Here is a 22008-nt window from a genome sequence, read left to right as displayed (position 1 = left end):
CCAAGGGGGTCTGTTGCTGATGAGCATAGTCCGAGAGTGTGCCTCAGGCCCTGAGAGTAGCGCCCCATAGCGCGAGGCCAGGGGTCTGGAATAGCCACATGTTGTCTTCTGGGCAGGACTGTGTTTGAGGTGCCTAGCCACTCTTCCGGATAAGCATTTCTCTCCTTCTTGAAGGAGTATAGGGGCCTTCAGGTTTATATTTATTTTTATTTTTATTTTGCCATGGGGGTCATTGTGAGAGATGCAAGGCCCTGACTTCATGCTAGGGAGATCTGCCCCCCTTAGCCAAACCTATAATTTAGGACAGGGGTCAGCAAGCTTTTACTTTAAAAAAAAAAATTTTTTTTTAGGATTTTTATTATTATTTATTTGACAGAGAGAGAGAGATCACAAATAGGCAGAGAGGCAGATGGGGGGGTGGGGAAGCAGGCTCCCTGCTGAGCAGAGAGCCCAATGCGGGGCTCGATCCTAGGACCCTGAGATCATGACCTGAGCCAAAGGCAGAGGCTTTAACCCACTGAGCCACCCAGGTGCCCCCAGCAAACTTTTTCTTAAAGGTCTAGATAGTATTTTAGGCTTTGGGGCTCATAGGCTCTTTGTTGCAACTCTTCTGTTCTGCCCTGGAGCATGAAAGGAGAACCCCAGATAATATGTAAACAAACAGGTATGGCTATGTTTCAGTAAAATTTTATTTGTGAAAACTAGTGTCTGGTCTAACGTTTGTTGTTTGACCCCTGCTCTAGGATCAAAATGTTCCTATCTGGTGAACAGTATTTTAAATTGAGTGTAGTCTGCAAGATTTAAAAAAAATATTGCCTTCCTTTGATTGTCTTGAAGGAGTCTGTTTTTGCTTCTGACACTTACTGGAATAGCTAGGTTTATTCCCCTGGGCTTTGGAATTGTGCACTGCTTAACTGCTGCCAAGAAATTGGCCAGAAGACCATTTAACACATCTAAAGGAAATGATAATGACAAAGATAATGCAGAGTGTGATTCATTTTGCCCTTTCTCCTTCTCAAACTAGGATTCTGCATGTTTGTACTGAGTCTGGTCAAGAAACATTACCGACTGCAGTTCTACATGGTAAGCGAGATGTGTGTGTGTGTGTGTGAATTCTTGGCTTAAGTGAAGTCCTACTGAAACACAGAAAGGCCTCTATGCTTTCTGTGACAGATCAAAACTCTGGAACACAGTCTGTTTTGTGTGCATCGAACCTAGAGCATGAAGGGATATCTCCCATTTAAGTTACCCTGCTCTACATCCACCTAGACCCAGTCACTATTAACTTACACCCCCAGCAGCCTCTCCACTAGGACCTGTAGGTGGCATCCAAGTGTGGCTCAAGGTGAAGCTTTAGGCAATGCCCACAGATACTCTACCTGCTACATCACTCCCTCAACTTGGAAGTAACCCCTCACTGAGGGGCCTAAGCAAGGGTTCTAAGTAACATTTTCTTAAGATTTTATTTATTTACTTGAGAGAGTGAAAGAGAGACAGCAGAGGGAGAAGGACAAGCAGAGTCCCCACCCACTGAGCAGGGAGCCCGACATGGGACTCCATTCCAGGACCCTGAAATCATGACCTGAGCCAAAGGCAGGTGCTTAACCGACTCAGCCACCCAGGCATCCCAGCACTCAATTAACATTTATGGAGAAAATGAGATGTACCCAGGCTTTCAGAGCATAGAAGGACTTGTTCACTGGTGGGCCCTGTGGTCCCTACTTTTGGTGGTAATCGTAGCTGTGGGCAGCGTTAATCCCAAATGCCTGTTCTGTACCTTTTTACTTCCAATAAGACAGGTAGAGAAGCAGACATATTTTCTACCCGTTTTGTTGTTGTTGTTGTTTAGCAGTTTCTATTTGCTATTGGCTGTTATTTGAAGTTCCTTTCAAGGTAACAGGTAGGTCAGATGTATTCTTGATTTTCTTTTGCAGTTTGGCTGGACCCATGTAACATTACTGATTGTTGTAACTCAGTCACATCTTGTTATCCACAACCTATTTGAAGGAATGATCTGGTGAGTGATGTCAGGGAGGGAGATTTCCCTTTTATTTTGTGGGTTTTCTCATGTCCAGGTAGACTGAGAATCCCTGCTTACCTTCTAAGCTGGGGGTTCTCACCTTGAGCTACGTCAAAATCCCATGCAGGGGCTGGTTAGAACACAGATCACTGGGCCTCACTCATGAGTGTCTGCCTCAGCAGATTCAGTAATGAGAATTAGAATCTCTAGTACATTCCCAGGTGATGCTGCTGGTCAGGACCTATACTTTAAGAATTGATATTCTAGACTAACAAGTACATGGATAATTAAAGAATCAAAGACAACGCAACACTATAGCAACAGATTTGAAAAACTAAAGGAATATGTCATGATCTGGTAAAATGTAAACTACCAACAGTCATGAAGAAGAAAACTTGAAAAGATCACTAACTGTTAAATATCTTTGAAAATCACCTAAGAATCCACACCTGGGAAGAAAACAACCAATGATAATAGCAGAGTTTTATCTATCCCTTCATACTAAAGCTGATAAGCTTGGGGAGGCAGAAAGAAGAATGTTAAACTGATTTCTTTAATGATTACAGATAAACCATTGTAAATATTGGCAAATAGAATCCGGCAATGTGTCAGAAGCACCATATAGTCATTACTTAGTAGATTTTATTCCAGAAATGCAATGGTTTCAATCTGTCAACATTTATGGAAATCAGCAGGCTGAGGAAGCTGGATGATTTTGGTGAAAGGGGAAGGTATATCCTCATTTATATAAGAGGTACTGAAGTGTTGTGCTTAAGACCCTAGATTGTGCTCTGTTTCCAGATTGCAGAATGACGGTATAGTAATACTCACCTCCTGAGGAATAAATTAGTAAATATATGTAAAGTGCTTGGAACAGACTAGCTCCTATAAATGCTAGTCTTACTACATTTAGAACAATGGTAGTAATGATCTGGGGAGGCACGCAATCCTACCCTTTCTCTTTCAGTTTTTGTTAGGTAATTCTAAGGAATGGCTTCTGATAAGTCCTTATCTTTAGGGCCAAACATGCCACTTGTTTCTACAGTGAATTATATTAAAATCTCTGGTTATTGACTTTCAGCTTTACCTACAGGATTTAACTGTAGGTATAGAAAATATGAAGAGCAGAGAATCTGCGCAAAAAGCCTGAACAAAGTAAATAATGGGCAGAGTTGTGGGGATACAGATGCTCCCTTAACAAACAGAAGATATTGCCTCTAGTTGATGGGCTATGAAGTCAGAGATTTACGTATATTATGTTAAATACAGAACTTTAAATAGAGGACATTTGAAAAACATGATGGTCAGAGAGTGGAGAGGGAGGAGAGCAGAAGGATACAAGTGTGGAAATGGCCCCCTTTTTCATAGTGGGGATCAGCAGGTGGGGGGGGTGGCGAGGGAGCTCGAAAAGATAGCTAGATCTGTGAGTTGTGGTTCTGCGCTCAGCGTGGCCCTAGGGAGAGGGAGTGCTCCTCAGAGCTAGTCATAAACCGTTCACCTAGATAAATTATGAAACAGACATGAAGTAGTCAGGAATGAGTAAAAGTAGTTATTTGGGGGGAATGGAGATAGGGAGGGGGAAACAAGGAAAACTTTCTCTTCTTTACAGTTCAAACTTGTATTACCACGTGCATATATTACTTCATAACAAAAAAGGAACATATGACATTTTATAGAACCCCACCTCCATTTACTCGGGAGCCATTTGGTAAAGATTGGAATGTCTGCTGTGTGCCAGGTACTAGGTATAGCTTGTCTGGTATTTTCTTTCTTTCTAGCTTATTCCTTCATGGATGACAAGTACTTACAAGGTTATTTTGTTCCTGGAGTTGATGAATGGCATTGTTTTGTAGACCTCTGAGGTATTGTCATCTGGGGAGAGTTGGTTTTCACTTTGGTTTATTCCCTAGGTTCATTGTCCCCATCTCTTGTGTGATCTGTAATGACATTATGGCCTATATGTTTGGCTTCTTCTTCGGTCGGACCCCACTCATCAAGGTAAATGGGTCACCCTCACATGAAATACCACTGTGAGGGAAGGGTGGTCCTTTCTGTAGAGTAGATCAGCTTGGGGCAAAAGAAGTCCAGCTGGTGTGAATGTCTTCATGTCGTCCTGGAGAAAGGCTGGCAATAACTTAGTTTTAGGAGAAAAGCCAAAGGTAGACAACTATTCATAGAGGAAAAAAGAGCTAACGGAGAAAATATCTTATGGACTATATAGACAGATTTTTGGGACTTTGATCGGAATTTGCGTGTTGTCATTTAATTATATTTTATATTATATATTATATAAAATTATATATATAAGTAAATATATATTCTCTATATAGAATATATATTATATATTCTATATATTATATATTATATATTACATATATTATATAATATATATTTATATATTCGATATTATATATAGAATATATATATATAGATAAATATATATATTATATTCTATATATATATCCTCCAGGATAGAGGAGACTCTATATATATATAGAATATATATAATTACTATAATTATATATATTATATATAATTTTATATAAATATTATATACTATATATAATATAAAATATATAAAAATATATAAAATATATGTATTTTATATATACACACACACACACACACACACACACACACACATGTGTGTGTGTATATATATAAATATATATTAATTGGGACAGAAGGGAAACTGAGGGTTATCAGGCCAGGAATAAGGAGACCAGGCAGGGGTTGTTTTAGAAGGGAAGGAGGTTAACAGAATGAGGTGGGGTTTTTGTTTTGTTTTGTTTTGTTTTTTATAGTAGGAAGGTTTTAAATAAGTAATCATTGTTCTCAAAGCCAGTTATCAAAATGCCCTTTGTTAAGAATTTGCTTTCTGTCTGTAGCTGTCCCCGAAGAAGACCTGGGAAGGCTTCATTGGGGGCTTCTTTGCTACTGTGGTGTTTGGCCTTCTGGTAGGTGGTGGTTCGCTGCTAGGTGGGGGAGTGGACAGAGACCTCACACCTTCCCTCAGAGCTTGTCCAAGGCTAGAGAGCTTGTTTCCTGAGGCCCAGGACGCTGTCCTGCTGCACGGTAACCTTGCCCCTGAGGGGCATGAGTATGGCACGCTCTGTAACTAGCCCTGTGCCAGTTCTCAAACAGGGTCTTGGCAGCTGAGGGGCAGGGCCGTGTGCGCCTGCACTGCCCTCAGGCCAAGGCATGTGACGCCCAGCAGGTAGTGTTCTTGTCCACCCTTTTGATAATTCAAGGTTGAGTGACTAGCAGCTGAGAGTAGGAGGGGAGGTGGGCTCTGCCGCTTTGGCCGAGGTTCTTTCCCATGTGCGTCCTGTGGGAGGAGGATGATCTTCCCACCCTAACCCTGCTTCTGACCATCAGGCCAGCCTCTCTCCTTTTTCAGGGGTGTCCCGCCGCCCTCCAGTACTGATTCCCTTTCTCCATTGCTCTTCCACCTTCTTCCTCCAGGCTGGCTGTCTCTCACTGTACCACTCCCTGACATCCTGCCTCCAGTTCAAATGAAATTAGATCCTGAGGAAAAGGGACCATAGCTCCCCTAAACAGGGAGAATCTTCTTGTAGCTCTTTGCCCAAATTCCTTCAGGTCTTTCCTGGATTTTGACCTGGGTGTCCAGGCAATTCTGTGTAAAGCCTCAGCAGACCATGCACCTCTTTTTAAATCCTTTTCCAAATTCAGGCAAAATACTCCTGTGGGGAAGCATGAACCTCTGATTTAGTGCCCAGCTCGCAGTTAGCAGGGTCCTAGGCACTGTGAGGGGGACAACCAAACCCCATGTGTGCTGCCTGGGCGGGCTGGCTGGGCCTTGTCTCTTCTGCCCGACTCTGCTTTTCATCCTCAGCTGTCCTATGTGATGTCCGGGTACAGATGCTTTGTCTGTCCCGTGGAGTACAACAATGACACCAACAGCTTCACTGTGGACTGTGAGCCCTCGGACCTCTTCCGTCTGCAGGAGTACAGCATTCCCGAGGTGATCCAGTCGGTCATTGGCTTGGTATGTGCCACTCACGTCGGGCAAACTATCCTTGGTTAGGTAGTGACTACGGAGAGAGAGAGCCCTCTCTCCACCACTGCCACTCCCTCAGAAAAAGCCTAGCTTCCTCCCTCCACAATGCCGGGCCCCACGATAGAGGAGACTCGTTCAAGTCAGGTTAAGGGTGAGAACAGGAGACCTTTCATCTCACTTCAGTTCATGTAGACCAGTGGTTCTCAAACTGTGCTCTGTGGATCCCTGAAGAACCCTGAGATCCTTTCAGGGGGCCTGTGAGGTCACAGTTATTTTCATAATAATAATATGATATTATTTGCCTGTTTTTACTTTGTCGACATTTGCTGTGAATGGTGAAAAGCAGTGGTGGGTAAGCTCGCTGATTGTCTAGCATGAGTGAAGGCAGTGGCAGCAAACTGGACTAAGTCGTGGGATTCTTCATGCCACACACTCGTAGTTAGAATAAGCCAGCTTCTCTTAAGAATGTCTTTGATGAAAACGTAACGTGGTTCATTTTACTATATTCTGACCCTTGAATACATATCTGTCTAAACTCTTGTGTACCCAAATGGAAACGATGCCTAGAACCTTTCTGCTAAATATGGCAGTCCGGTGCTTACCTAAAGGAAAGCGCGTATGCACCTGTTTGAAGTTATGAGCTGAGCTAGCTGCCTTTTTTTTTTTAAATAGGGACATACTTTTTACTTGAAAAGAACTAACAAACTCTAGTGTTTCAGCCTTGTGTATTTGATAACATTTTTCTTGAAAATGTACGAAGTGAGCCTGTCACTTCAAGGAAAACCCCTGACAGTGATTGTTACTGATGATAGAATTTGGATTCCAAGTGAAAATTAATATTTTGGAAAGCATGTACCTGTCCCCAGAGTTTGACAGCTTCCTGATACTTCAAAGCTTTGGGGATGAGAGCTGCAGGGATTTTTTTGTGTGTGATTTTTATAGTGATTTTAACATGCGATGTTTTGACATTGTATATAGCAAACTGTCTACACTTGGAAGACTTACATAACTTGGTGAACTATCGTTTTCTGAATGGCCAGTGCGTGGTGTTCCAGCTGTCAGGTGTGGGTCAAAGATCCATTCAAAGTGCAAGACAGATCAATGGATTTTAATGTTAAGAGCACAGAAAGTTCATTTGTAGGATTTCAAATTCGATACTGCACCAAATTTTTAAGAAACTACCACTTGTCAAGTTCTGGTGTAGTATCAGAGAAGAATACCCATAATTATCTAAATACTCTTCCTTGGGGCGCCTCGGTGGCTCAGTAGGTTAAAGCCTCTGCCTTCAGCTCAGGTCATGATCCCAGGGTCCTGGGATCGAGCCCCGAATCTGCTCAGCAGGGAGCCTGCGTCCTCCTCTCTCTATGCCTGCTTCTCTGCCTAGTTGTGATCTCTGTCTGTCAAATAAATAAAATCTTAAAAAAAAATAAAGTAAAATACTCTTCCTTTATTCAGCCACGTAATTTGTGTGAGGCTGGATTTTCTCCACATACTTCAATTAAAACATCGTATTGCAACAGACTGAATGCATGATACTGAATGTCCTCTATTAAGCTGAGCAGTAGAGAGTTACAGACAAAATCCAGTTTTCTTACTAATTTTTTTTTGGAGGGAAAATAGAGTTCATTTCATAAAGACTCACTTGTGTTAACAAGGCATCTTGACTAATTTCATTTATTCTTCTCAGACAACAGTCTGGATGTACCCCTTCCAGATCCACAGCATCGCCCTCTCCACGTTCGCCTCACTCATTGGTCCCTTTGGAGGGTTCTTTGCAAGTGGATTCAAACGAGCCTTTAAAATCAAAGTAGGAAAACCCTCTTTTCTGTTTCTCTTATTGTCTCCCAGCCTGGTCTCCTCCTGTCCCACCCCATCCACCACCCCCTCCTTCAAAATACCAAGCTGTAAATACCAAGCTATAAACCAGGCTATTAATGCATGCTCTTCTTCACCCATGGGTGGGATTTAGGCTGGTAAATTTAAAGTACATTGTTTCCGGGGCACCTGGGTGACTCATTTGCTTAAGTGTCTACTCTTGATTTCAGCTCAGGTCATGATCTCAAGGTCCTGAGATCAAGCCCCACATCAGTCTTGGCACTGGGCATGGAGCCTGCTTAAGATTCTTTCTCTGCTCTTTGGCCGTCCCCTCGCCACATGCGTGCACGCGCTCTCTCCCCAAAAAAACAACAATAACAACATTGTTTCCAAGAAGATTCAGTATAGTTGACCCTTGAACAACAACAGGGGTTAGAGGCACTGATCCCTCCCTCCTGTCCCCATCCTCCCACGCAGCAGAAAATTCACATAAAACTGTTGACTGGAAGAATTACTGATAACAGTTGATTAACACTTACTTTGTATATTATACGTATTATAGACTGTATTCTTACAATAAAGTAATCTAGAGGGGGAAAAATGTGATTAAGAAAATTTGAAAGAAGAGAAAATGCATTCACATCAATGTACTGTATTTAGTGAAAAAAATTCACGTATAGGTGGACCCGTGTAGTTCAAACCCCTGTTGTTCAAGGGTCAGCTGTAGTTCGGCTGTATTTGTTCTGTATTTGTATTTTCAGTGTATTTATTCATATATCTTATATCTTTCTTCTGAAGAAACATATCATAAGACTCTGTCCTATTATACCCTCAGCATTTGACCCAATACTTCTTACTTTCTGTTGCTCTTGGCTACTCAGGACAGTAGCTGGGCACTGAGGTGGGACAGTAGGCCAGGGTTTGGGGTTGGCCTCCCCAGGTTCACCAGTCTTGCCCCTACCTTTAACAGGACTTCGCCAACACCATTCCTGGCCACGGAGGCATCATGGATCGCTTTGACTGCCAGTACCTGATGGCCACCTTTGTTAATGTGTACATTGCCAGTTTTATCAGGTACAGTGCCTTTCCGTCTGGACCAAGTTGGTAGGATTTTGAATGTGGTGAAATTCTAGAAGTGTAGCTACAAATCAGTGGGAGGGAAATGCATCCCAAACATGAATGCGGTTTTCAGTTGCTACTCTGTCTGGGTTCTCTGAGGGTCCCCCTGCCCTCCACAAGTAGGGAATCCAGCGGGAATTGCAGCCGTTTGAATATCAGGCCCCAGAAACTGCTGGACCTCCGCTCAGCGCTATTTCCTCACATTCTCTTCCAGGGGCCCCAACCCAAGCAAGCTGATTCAGCAGTTCCTGACCCTGCGTCCGGACCAGCAGCTGCACATCTTCAACACCCTCAGATCTCACCTGGCTGACAAGGGGGTGCTGACGGCTGCCGTGGAGGATGAGTAGCGGCCCCAGGCCCAAGACGGCAGGAGCAAGCGAGCTAGGGGCTAGGCTCCGAGGCAAAGCCCCCCTGGTGTGACTCAGTCAATGACAAGGCTTCAACTCACTGTCTTTTTTTTTTTTTTTTTTTGGTAGAGTGTTTTTTATTTGTGGGTTTTCAGAACAATCTGTATATACAGTCTATGTGCTTATGATTTGGGTCGTGGGTTAACTACAGCTCTGAGTTGGAAAGAAGTCACCAGGGTCAGACCTTTCAGGTTTTTTAAACAAAAGTTTTAGCCTGGAAGACAGTGTTGCCCACCTGGGGTGCATCTGCTTGGTGCTTCTTGCTCCCAAGCTATAGCTTCTGTTGCTGGGCTCCATCAGGGAGTGGATGTTCTTCTGTGGCTGACCAGTTCAGGGGCCCCCCCTGGCCTGCCTTTGTAGCTGCCCCCCCAGCTGGGAAGAGGTGCATGGCTTGGATGTCTTTGCTCCGGAGAGCTTTCTCCTGGGCCTCTCGAGAATCCCTGCCCTGGAGCGACGGGACAGTTGCTCTGGAGGGACAGTCTCTGGAGGGACAAAGACTGTTTAATTAGATAAACATTCTACCGGCAAGGTCCTGTGGGGCGTGAGCTCTGCTTTATGACATGGGTTAACCTTACTTCATCACAGACTGAAAGAAGGCTTCAATACTTTTTTCAGGAAGCACGAGAAATTATTTATAATAGTCCGAAAAAGTACACTGTAATATTTCGAGTGTATGCGGTAGAACGTGCCGTCACGAGCCCTTCCCCCAGGTGGTTGGCTCACGTGGCTCCTCTTGGGCAGTCCGGCTAACTGTGTCTGTTCAGGGCTGATGCCGTTCACGTTTGTGTTGTAGAGTTGTTGCTGCTGAATCCCTCCTGGGAGCTCTCCTGTTAGGCAGGGAGCAGGGGGCTGCTCGTTCATGTGCCCTTTGCCTGACCGACCACCCTTGTAGCTGCTGTGTTGTGTATATACTACTCTAAAGGCAAGTGTGTACCTGTGTGTGTGTTTTAAAAATCACTTACTTCTTACAGTGATTTCAGTTGTACCATGACTTCTTCACTGCAACCACAAAATCCTGCTTACAACTCTGGAAACCTAACCCGATTAGAGGTGTAGAAGTGTGACTGTTCTGAAGATTACATGCACACTTATATATATATATATATATATATATATATATATATATATATATATATATAAAAGGTCCCTCAATAAAATACAAACTAGTTTGTATTTTATTGAGGGACCTTTTTTCTTTTAAACTGTGATCCCCGCCCCCCACCTTCTGATAGGAGTGATGTTGACTTTGGGGAGACAAGTTCTTTGTTAGGTCAACAAGCAGGGGAGAATAGGAAAGAGAACTTGGTGCCCAGCTGTGTTCAGTTATTCCGTGCCATGCTGGTTCTCCTTGCCAAATGAGGGTGCGGTGACTTGCTTCAGCACCTTGGTCTGCTACTGTTTCGTTCTGTTTCTGTTTCCGTCAGTCCTTGAAAGCTCACGGTCAGCTCAGCTCACTGCCATGTGCGGCACAGGGCGGCAGGCCCCTGTCGACATGGCAGCTCACGGTCACTGCGTGGGTCTCCCCATGCATGTAACATTGAAGGAGCTTTTCCCATCTGAGCTTGTACTTCCGTTTCAACACGTGGCTTTTCTGGTTCAGGGCTGAGGGCCCCTTAAAAACAAAGTGTGTTTTTGCGTGGGGTTTCCATTCTGGCCAGGTGATCCTGGGCAGGACACATCCCTCTCTGGGTCCTCGTGTTCTGAGCACTCCCTTAATTCAGTATTCCGTGATTTTGACTGAGCAAGTTCCTGTCACCAGAGGCTACTTACGGGTATCGAGTCGTGTCCTGGGCACGCAAACAGCAAGAACTTTCAGGCTGTTTCTAAATGCTTGTCTTTGAGATGAATCAGTATCTCACCAACCATTCTTAAACAGTGGAGGTCATTAGTAACAAATTTAGTTTTCACATTTAAGAATGGACTTGGTTCCTAAAACCAGAGACAGAAGGGGTTGTCTCTGTCACCTTATTGTGGGCCTACAGTGGGCGCCTTGGTGGCTGGGGCCCAGCAGCCGTTGAATAGGGGCATCTTTGGGATCGGCGTGCCTGGCACAATCCTTTGTGGAAGGAAGTGGTCGCTGAGGGGGCCTCTGGGGTCCTGGGAGACTGAAGCTGGATGCTCACAAGAGCGCTTTGCAAGAAGTCCAGAAGGTCAGCTTTGGTTTTATCTTCTATTTTCCCCACATGCTTTCTGGTCAAGAAAGAGGAATTTCCTTGTGTCTCTGTCTACACACAGTGTTTTTCTTTCTCCCATTTATTGAGATATTTCACCATATAAACAAGATTGCTAGAGATTATTTTAACATTACCCCTGTGCAGGTCTTCATGAATGGCATAACTTGCTTCAGATCCACTTGTTTGTGTGTGAGAAATAAAATGTGACAGAAATTGTGTGCTCTCCCTTGTGACTTCCGCGTCTCCCTTCCATGCGTGGTCTGATGTTTCCCACTTGTTATTGCATCATAAATATCCTGCAGTCCTGGTTTAGAGACTTTTGTTTTCTGCTCTGAATCTTCCACTTTCTCACACCAGCCCTCTGAGGTGCCTCAGGCAGGAGTCCCAAGCACCTTACTGATGAGGATGCAGAGGCCCAGAGCAGCGGGAGCCTTCCCCAGGATCACGTGGCAGAGGCAAGCCTGACTCCACCTTGCACTCTGCTCACCGGGACAGGGATCATCCCTAGCCCCACTTGCTTTTGTGAAAGTGGTGGTAAGTGTGCCAGGGATTCAGCATCCGGTGGACCTGTGCCCCAGGGTGGAGTTTAGGGAGGGAGCTGATGAGCAAGATTTTCATGGAAACCAGGGAGCGCCTACAGAGGGCTGGGCTTGAGCGTCCTCCCTGGTGACTGCTCAGGGGACACCCGCGTCTTTTCCCCTTACAAGCACTTGCCACCCCCTTAACTGGCCTCAGCATTGAGAAAGTCACATATATGTTTTGCTTCTGAGAGTGAAACCCCCTAAGGCAGCCTGGGTCTTGTTTGTGTTTATTATTTTTTGCCTATTTCATATTCTGAGCATATTAGTAGCTACAGTATAATTATATTTAAAACGTGTTTACTCTTAGTATTTTCTATATTCTGTATTTCTAATTCAATAATGTATGTCTGAAGTTAGTCTCTCTTTCACTTTTAGAAGGGGAGAAATGTAGTATTTCATCATACACAGGTGGACTTTGGAGCCATTTTCATGGTATTTATTTATTTTTCCCCACTGGGCTTCTTCTCCTGTAACTTGACATATTTTTGGAATCTTCCTGTATACCCTATTTTAAAGGAGATTAAACAGACCCTGATTTGAGTAAGCTAGTTGCTGAGTTGGCTAGAGGCTGATACGAATGGATCCTTGAGTTCAGATCTTCCAAGTGTCTATGAGTCCCCAGCCGGCCCAGGGGCACCCCTGATGTTGATGGGTGGTGGGGGGGATGCGAATGACTCAGGGCAAAGTGCGTCACTGCCCAGAAAACTCAGCAATGGCCGTGCTCTGTAAGGAGCTTGCCCAGGTCCATATCTAAGCAAGTAGCTTTTCATTACTCTACCAGATATGGTTTATCATCGCCAGAACCTCTTCCTGTGTCTAAAGTGTCTTTGGCACCGTCGCGATCTTTCAGACTAACTCTGTGCGCACCTTCCTTTCCCATTGCGGTGATGTGTTGAGTAGCAGGTAGAATGGGGAGGGGGTTGGTTTCACTTGGATCCACCAAAGTCAGGGAGGGAGGAAGAGCTAAGAAGAGGATGTCCAGGTGGCTGTGTAGACATCACAGGACGATAAACCGTTTGCAGACTCACTGCTTGTCTGCGGCAGGGGCCCCGAAGGAGCAACTGGAACAAACCATCAGCTTCCCACAGACGGGCTAACTCTTGGGCAGAGTCTCATTATTCTGTCCTTGTCATGGTCAAAATGAACTTCTCTTTCACTTGATTGCTGTCCACACAGTTAGCCAGTTTCTAGTTTTTGAAAACATTTGCCACTCCCACTGCCTGACTTGGTTTCCCTTGTTGGGTGAGGATCTGATGGCCTGACCTGCAGAGGGCGCTGCCCTTTGGACCAAGTGATGATAAGTGAAAGGTCTCTTCTAGGCCCACCTCCTCTTAGTCCCAGACTCTACTCACCCACATCCGTGAAGAAGGCGGCCCTCTTCTCAGTAACGAACAGAGTCCCAGCTGCTGACTGCTTGTACCACCAGACAGTGGCCCTGTCTTTCTGTTCCTCCTGGCTCTGCCCTGCCACCCTCCCCTTTTCAGGCTGACCAGCAGTGACCTTACTTACCTGGGCTCTCAGATGGGTAGAGGCTCTTCTTCCCTGGGGCTGTCTCCTGATTGAGTGAGATTTTCACTGGTTTGTATGTAGACTGTGTTTTCAAGGGCAAAGAGATCATGGCTGGGAGGGCCGTTTGGGAGGTGTACTTTGGATGCTGAAATGCTAGGGTTTGTGGAACATGTGGGTGATTTATGAGACTGGGGGCAGAATAGGTGACATCTAGGACCTTATGGCCAGTGGGTTTCAAACCTGTTGGCCATTTGAAGACCCTGTCCCATTCCCTCCCTCTCTACACCAAATGCCTTTCCGCTGAAGCTCCTTTTTATTCTTGAGCCAGTAAGATGCCAGCAGTGTGCTTGTTAATAATAATTGCAATAATAGTCATAGTGCTTAATATGTGCCAGGTATAGTGCTAAGGGCTTACATTCATTATCCCTTTTAATCCAGAAAACAACCTTTGATTATGTATTATCCCCATTTTATAGGTAAGAAAACTGAGGCACCATGACAGGCTGATCTCAGTGGCAGAGGAGACAGACTTCCGGCTCCAATAGCCCTAGGTCTGGGCAGGTTACTGGATGTAATTCCAACTGGTGGGGTCTGAGAGTTGCACCTCCCTCGTGGGAATGTTGTGAGGATTTTTAGGAGATAACACATGTAAGCATTTAGCATAGTGTCTGGCACATAGTAAGCCCTCGGTAAATGGTAGTTATTTTTGTTGAACTCAGCAAGGAATTTGAACCCAGGTTGGTGTAATGCCAGAGACAGGGTTCTTAGTCACTGCACTGTCATCTGCCCAGCACGCAGCCTGGGTGTTCACAGTCTAAAAGATTTTGAGAGAAGCGATTCAACCTTAACACCCACCTCCAGCATCTGGGTGCATCATACTTCTCTTTCCTTTCATCAGGCTGGCCTTCTAAATGGCCGTGAGGATGGTCAGAAATTCTCCATTCTTAGTTGGAATGGTTTCCTTGAGGTCTTGCCCACTTCCTGTTGCCCCTGGTGTGGGCTTTCCTTGGAGAAGGAGGCCCTTACTTCCTGCCTGTTGGTGCCTCTGCTCCATGAGAGGGGAGAGCCCGTGAGTCACCCTGGATCCTGTTTTCTTCTGCCCAAGGACTGTGCCCTTTGCACACAGCTCAGGGGCCTGCAGCTGTTCCCTGTGTGGGGGGACCTCTCAGTGGGGGAAAGAGAAGTCTTCTGTGTGGCAGATTATAGTAGTGACAGAAAGCCTAAAAGCTCTGCCCACACCCTCACAACATCGCCAGTCAGGGGCCTTGTGTTTCGAGTTTCCTTACAAGTACTAACGGGCTAGAAGCAGGTAACCTCTTGAGGATAGGTGGTGTGGGGCGTTTCTCTTGGAGTCTGGGTTAGCTAGAATCGAGGTTCGTTTAAAGGATCACATGGGTGTGTGATGAATGAAGGGGAATAGTCACTGGATTTGTGTGAAAAATCTTTTCACTTTGGTTTTCCAAATAGAGATGGGGACTTTCGCATGGGTCTGAGGTGGTTTGGAGGATCTTGTTGACAGAGAATCCACGAAATTCTCAAACCAATGGACTAGTGATAACAGAACTACCGATTGAACATGGACTGTTTCCTGGGTGTTGGTGGGGAATGAAGACCAGACTCAAAGGCCCATTGTATTTAAAGAATGGTTTCTCCCCTTCAGTTGAATAATGAAGTACTGGCTATGACAGGAAACAAGGAATCAGGAATCAGGAGATCAGGAATCAGGAGAAGGTTGTGGAAGAGTTCAGTAAGCAGCTGCTGCGACAGGCTGATCTTGGCTTGCCCTCATGCCCTTCTGGACCAGCGTTTGCCAGGCCTGGCACTTCTCTTACTGTTGTGTCTGATGGACGCAGGCTGCTCTTTGTCTGTAGAGAAGTTGTCCTCTCAACTGGGGACGAGGACACAGTTGGGCTGTTGATGGCTTGTGTTGGTCTCCCAGGCATTAGGCAGGGCCTGGCTCCTTGCAGCCTTTTCCTGTATGTAGTGCTCTAGGGCTTTAGGTGGGTTGGGCCACCTGTGATTCTGTTCCAAGTGAAATTGTCTCTGATCTCATCCGCATTGCTGTTTTTGTCCTCGGCTCCTGGAACACGTCTGCTTCTCACCTCCATTCGGTTCCTGAACTGGGCTTCCTGCCTTGGTGCCTGGAAATGCCAGAATAGGAAGGGAGTTAAGAATATGTTCTAGTGGGCAGAATGTATGTACATGTTTTTCTGAGAGTGTCCTTGGCGTGCTGCTTCGTTTTCATACACAGAGCATTGTGTTGCTACCTTATGTCCCACTGGCTGGGTGTCTGGGACCTGGCTAGAAAGAGAAAGTGCTGAGCAGACATCAGGGCCAATAAAACTAAAGGACTTGGACCCAAGAGAACAAGTCAGGACAGGATGCAGAGATGGGGGGTTTCCAGCTAGAAGACCGCTGAGGAGCCGTGGGGGCAAAGGAGAGGCCGGGAGTCCTGCAGCTGAGGACAGACGGACAGAGGCCAGCACTGTGTTTTATAGGTGTGGGGACCAGAAACAGGGCTCAGAAGCCCATCCAGGAAGATTCAAACCTCGTGGATTATGGATTATCTTCTGGAGCTGATGCTGATACCAAATTTTAATGTTTATTGACGTTAAATACTTTCCAAAAGAGGAAGGGAAAACCAAAGTGGGTGAGGTAAGAGGCCCCTCCTTGGAGCCCTGGGAGCTCTGTGTTGTTGGGTGAGTTGCGTGCAGCTGTGGACCCACTCAGGTCTGTGTGCTCCGAGGATCTGTTTAATGGGAAAGACGCCCCACACAGAAATGGCCTCCCCACCCGCACTGGGGAGTGTGAGGCAGTCACCTAGGGCCCATCACTGCCTGTGTCTGCCACCCAGACCTTAGCCTGGATGTACCCTGCCCCCTCGAGGTTAGTTTCTCTGCCCCTCCTCTGGGGGGTGCAATTCAGTGGTCCCACACGGATAAGCTGGGTACTGACATTCGGTTTCCGGCCCTCAGATGCGGGGGACCTTGGAGCCACTCTTGGGTGTGTGTGGAGCCCACCGGACAGCCCCTAAGGCCTCCACAGTTAGGGCTGTGTGTGTGTGTGTGTGTGTGCTGTGCCCTTTAGCTGACATGGGGGTTCACAGAGTCCGCGTGTATTCGCCACAGCTGACCTTTGTGTGCTGTCTGATCTGTGTTGAACAATACATGTAGATGCTTTTTCAGCGCAGTTCCAGAACATCCTATATTGTACATTGGGAAATATTTACCTTATTTATATACCTGAATGTTCCTGTTATACAAATAAACATCTATTAAATTCTGTGTTGCTCGTGGTTTCTGCGGGGGGAGGAGTGCCTTTTGAAGGTACACACGGTCTTGGATCGAGAAGGGGGTGGTTTGTGTGGAACCAGCATCCTTTCCCAGAATGCTGCTGACCACTGCCTGCTTCTAGAGACACTCTGCCCTTGGCCTTCGCAACCTCCTCTCTTGGCTTTCCTTCTGCTTCCCTAACTCTTCATCCTCCGCCACTTTTCTGAGTATCTTCTTCCACCCGTCCGTCCCTCAGACCGTGGCACTCGGCCCAAGGCTCTCCTCTCCCCAACACCGAACTCTGTCCTGTGTTCTGACCCACTCCCAGGGCTCCTATGACTCCTAAGGACGCATCCCTAACCCGCATAGGCTGTGAGGCCTCTTCATATGGACTTTGCACGACCAAACCTAGACCCTGGCCCTTGACCCACACGTGCCCCAGTCCAGTGTTGTGTCCTACAGAGTTGTGTTCCACCGCTGGTACCTGGGAGCTGTCTCATCAGTAAGCATGGCCTGCCTGTCCTACCTTCATCCTGCCTGGTCTCCACAGCCTGGCTGCTTCTGCCATCCCAACCCTTCCTCTCCAACTGGGGCAAGATTTCTCCGCTGGAGCCCTCCTGCGGCCCGAGGGCCACGTCCAGGCTTGTTTGTGAGTTCCCCAGTCTGTAACTTCTGACCCCACACCTGGGCCCTCTTTTCTTACAACCATGCTCTGTGCATGTCCCTGCTTTGTCCCAGCCACTCTCACCTCCCTGCCACTCTCACCTCCCTGCCCCCATGCTGTTTTCCCTGCCAGATTTCTCTTCTCCTCTCCCCTTGGTTTCCCCCACCTGCCTAACTCCTACTCACCTTACTGTCCTACCCCAAGACTTTACTTTCCCAGCAAGACTGGGGGCCTGGTGGAGGTGGTGGTGGAGGACACCCCGAGTCTGCAGTCCCGGGACCCAGTGGGCCAGCCCCACCTGGGCTAGTACCTTGGGCCAGTGGGACCTCCAGTGTTTGCCTTTTGCAAGGGGCCTCTGCCTTTCTTGCCCACAGGGACCCTAAGTGGGGGACTTCCGGGATGAACGGCTTCCCAACAGTCAAGGTGCAAAAAATTCTGCATTTACTTCTCTAAATCCGACAAAATCTCACTCCAAACCTTGGGTTTCCGAGGTTAAGGAGAAACCAAGCATTGGTTGTTTGCCCTGGCTGCCTGCCCCTCTGTTGTACTGGAAGCCATGGGCTCGTGTGGGGCTGTCCATGTGCTGAAGGCTCTTGTCCTGGCCTGTGAGGTCCATCTGCTCACTCTGAGGAGGCCCCAGTCCCTTGTGGGCACCCGTGCAGCCGTCTGCTGCTAACGTCCTTCCACCTCAGAGCCCCGTGCTCGGGTCTGGATGGTCTCCACGCACTCAGCACAAGCCCCCGGAGCGCCTGCTTTGTGCTTGGCCCGTCTGGACACTGGGGATGCAACAACCAAGTCCCTGTCCTCATGGAGTTCATTTCAGGAGAGCATGGCAGACACGTGAAAAAGGCAGTAGCTTGTTAGCTGGAGAAAATGTAGCCAGGAGAGAACGCGGTGGGGAGTGATTATTTTAAATAGGGTGATCAAGGAAGACCTTGCTACCAAGGTGACGTTTGGGCAACTGGGCACACAGAAGGGTGTGGGGGTGGGGGGTGGGGGGTGTTCGAGCAGATGTGCAGCAAAATGCAACACGTCCTCGAGCTGCAGTGGTGGATGGAGGGGGGTGAATGGGGAGCAGCAGGGATTGGAAATGAGGTCCCAGAGATTGGGGGTTATTATGCAGGGCAAGACCACTGGCTTTTACTTCGTGCAAGATGAGAGCTGTTGGAGAGTTTGGAGCCAAGGAGTGATTTGATCTGTTGTTTGTTCTCAAAGTCACTCGACTGCTGTGCTAAGAGCAGATTTCAGAGGGGTAAAAGGAGGAGGATCGGAGAGGGGGACACAGCAGCAGCCGAGGCAGCAGAGGACAGTGGCTCGGTGTGGGTGATACAAGGAGAAATAGCAACATCATTCAGAATTTGCTGGAGGATTCTGCTTGGCATGGGAGAAGGGTGAAGGATGGCTGTGGCTATATTGGTCTGGGCAACTGGGAGAATGGTGTCCCCATTGTTTGGGGTTGAAGAAGGCTGGGGAGAACGGGTTTGGGGTGGGAGGTGGAGCAGAGAGAGAAGATCAGGAGTTTGGTTTTGGACACAGTGAGTCTGATGTGCCTGTGAAATATCCACGTGGGGATGTCCAAACCAGGGGAGTGGCCAAGATATGGAGATTATTCTGGACCAGAAGACTAGATGAGACCATTGATGGGGAAGAGTTCAGGTCCAAAGCCAAGCCTTCTATTCACTGTTCTGCACTTAGGAATCTGCTTCTTTTTAGCTTGCCTTCAATGAGACGGTCTCATTTCTCAGGGATTCTCAGACAGTCCAGGTCTTGGCCCAGGACAAAGGCCTGGATGGAGTTTGTCTTCGGGTAGCCCCACCCCCACTGGACAGCAGAAACAGCTGCTAAATTCCTCCTGGGTAGGGGGCAGAATTTTAGAGGCTTGGGTGCCTTTTCCTTGAGGAGGAGGGGAGCTATGATCTTGGTCTTTTAGGGGAAGGTGGCAGAGGGAAACAAAGAATGACTTCATATTTGGATATTCAGAGGACAGGCCATTAGGGTAGAAAGCCCCAGAGACTGACGGCCTGACCGTGACATCATCACAAGCTATTTCCTCCCCATAAAAGGCATGGCTAGTTCCAAAATCTGTCAAAGCCCAGGTTGCTGTCAAATGGAATAAAACAATGTTGCCATTCCCTTCATGCCTCTTCTCAATTTTAACAAGAAAACCCAGCACATTTTCAGGGTCAAACGCATGTCCATCCGAGACTAGGTTCAGGGTTAATTCTGATTTCTATTTGAGGTGACTGAAGCTGTTATTCCTACAGCAAAAATGGGCCTCTCTGATCTCGTTCATGTAGTCTTGATTTCTCTGAGATTCGAAGACCCTTGGAGGTAGTACTTTCTAAGTCAGTGATTCTCAAGCTTGGCTGCACACAGGAATCACCTGAGGAACTGGAAAAAGAACGTCAGTGCCCAGGCAGCGCCTCAGACCAATGACATCAGAATCCGGGTGTTTTAAAGAAATTCCCTGGGTGAGTCCAATGTGCAGCCAAGGTTGAGAACCAGTGGTTGAAACTCCCCCCCAGGAGTCTGTCCCAGTCAGACACCCCCTGTCCCCCTGCAGGTGGTCAGCGCCCTCTTGGGGGAGCATCTCCAATGGAGAGCCGCAGGGTGCCCGGGGGTGAGCCTTCTGGATTAATCACTGGAGTGGTGTTGTGCACCACAGCCACAGTGTAGAGTGATGAGTCTCCCAGCCTCTCCACCCAGAGCTCATTCCGTCATCTCACATCTCACAGATTGGGTCTGCTTCTATTTTGCTTCACAGATAGCCTCAGTGTTTGCTATGTGCCCCCCAGGTAGCTCCTGTCCTTGCCACCAGCCTTGTCCTCCCAAGCTCCCCATTTTCTGTCCTTCCTTCTTCCTTATGAGAAATGCCTCTGCCCCTTCCCTCTGCCAACCAGTGTCTGGACACACACAGGCTTATCCCTTTTGAGGGTCCCCTCTCGTTCCCTGTAGTTGTGAATATGTGGTGCATTGGTGGGGCTGCACACGGGGTCCTGTGGGAACTGAAGACCCATAGCCCAAGAGGTAGCTTCTGCTTCCTCTCAAGCTTGGTCCGCGTACTCCGGACCAGCTGCAGTGCTTGATTATTGTCATGAAGATGAGCCCTGAGGGTCATAGTTTTGTGGTCTCCTGCGGACTCCATCAGTTGCCAGCTACTGTCTCAGGAGAGCTGTGGTTGGTGGCTTCCTGTAGGTACAATTATTTACATTTTTATTTGAAATAATTTTTTAAAGGATTTTAAAAAAAAATTATTTGACAGAGAAGGGGAGAGAGAGAGAGAGAGAGCAAACAAGCAGGGGGAATGGCAGGCAGGAGAGAAGCAGCCTCTCCGCTGAGCAGGGAGCCCAATGTGGGGCTTGATCCCTGGACCCTGGGATCATGACCTGAGTGATCAGTGGCTTAACTGACTGAGCCTCCCAAGCGCCCTTGAAATAATTTCAGACATATAAAAAATAGTGTAAAGGATTCCCTCCAGACTTTACCCAAATTCGAACGCTTTACCAATTGAGTTATTCCCTCTCTCTCTCTCTCCACACACACACACACACACACACACACACACACACACACACTTTTTCAAATTGTTTGAAATTATAGACACGAGGCCTCTTTACTGTTATGTAACCTTATTCAAATTTCACCAATGATTGCAATAATGTTCTTCATAACAAAATCACTCCAGAGGCCTAGGTGACACGGCAGCCCAGCACAGCGGTGCAGTGCTGTCGTGAGCCCAGCAGAGGACAGCCGTGAGTCACAAGTAAGGCCCAGGGTTTCGGGGTGAGAGGACTCTGGGTAGAAGCCTGGTCCAGCTTTGTGTCTTGAAGGAAATACTCAACCACTCGGCTTCCTCCTCTACCAAATGGAGGTAGAGCAAATCTGCAAAGCACTTGTCCAGCATCTAGCACCTACTACGCACTCATCAGAAACTTATTTGTGGTACTACCCCCTTGGTCTGAGAAGTGAATTTCTGGGGGATGCAGGCAGGGGAAGGAGCTGGCACCCACACTCCAGCAAAGATAAGAGCAGAGCCGGACACAGAGGCTGGTGCACCCACCAGGCAGGAGGCTCTCAGGAAGGAAGGCAGGGGGAACTGAAGTTATCAATAGCAGCTGAATTACTGACCTTGGGCATCCCAAGTTCTTTTAGATCTGAAATTCTCCCTGGGATGTTGCCTGAGCATGTCAGGGCATTGCACAGATTCCCACGTGGTGCTGCAACCCCCCCTCCCCCAGCCCTGCCATGGAGGCCCTCACAAACCCACAAAGGAGGCGTGGCTGGCCTTTTCCTTTATGGCTGGGAGAATGGCCCACCTTGTCTCCTGAATCCGTCATTTCCTGGTGTGACCTGATGTGACCTGGGGGCTTCGGGCAAGTTCTTTAACCTTTCTGTGCTTGTTTCCTCGGCTGTGAAACAGGGGTAA

General features: G+C 47.2%; 1 protein-coding gene across 1 annotated transcript in view; it reads left to right on the top strand.

Annotated features, from left to right (window-relative positions):
* Positions 1–16930, top strand: part of CDS2 (CDP-diacylglycerol synthase 2) — a 63250-nt gene extending 46320 nt beyond the window's left edge. Inside the window, exons 6-13 of the mRNA XM_045980694.1 lie at positions 1025–1083; positions 1935–2017; positions 3931–4018; positions 4909–4977; positions 5877–6029; positions 7729–7848; positions 8827–8930; positions 9190–16930. Of these exons, the coding sequence (XP_045836650.1) occupies positions 1025–1083; positions 1935–2017; positions 3931–4018; positions 4909–4977; positions 5877–6029; positions 7729–7848; positions 8827–8930; positions 9190–9322 (809 nt within the window). The 3' untranslated portion in view covers positions 9323–16930. The remainder of the gene's footprint in view (positions 1–1024; positions 1084–1934; positions 2018–3930; positions 4019–4908; positions 4978–5876; positions 6030–7728; positions 7849–8826; positions 8931–9189) is intronic.
* Positions 16931–22008: the final 5078 nt, after the last annotated feature.

Source organism: Meles meles, chromosome 16, assembly GCF_922984935.1.
Source record: "Meles meles chromosome 16, mMelMel3.1 paternal haplotype, whole genome shotgun sequence".
In the NCBI taxonomy this organism is placed as follows: Eukaryota; Metazoa; Chordata; class Mammalia; order Carnivora; family Mustelidae; genus Meles; species Meles meles.
The sequence above is the reverse complement of the archived record's forward strand: the minus strand, read 5'-3'. Positions and strand labels throughout refer to the sequence as shown.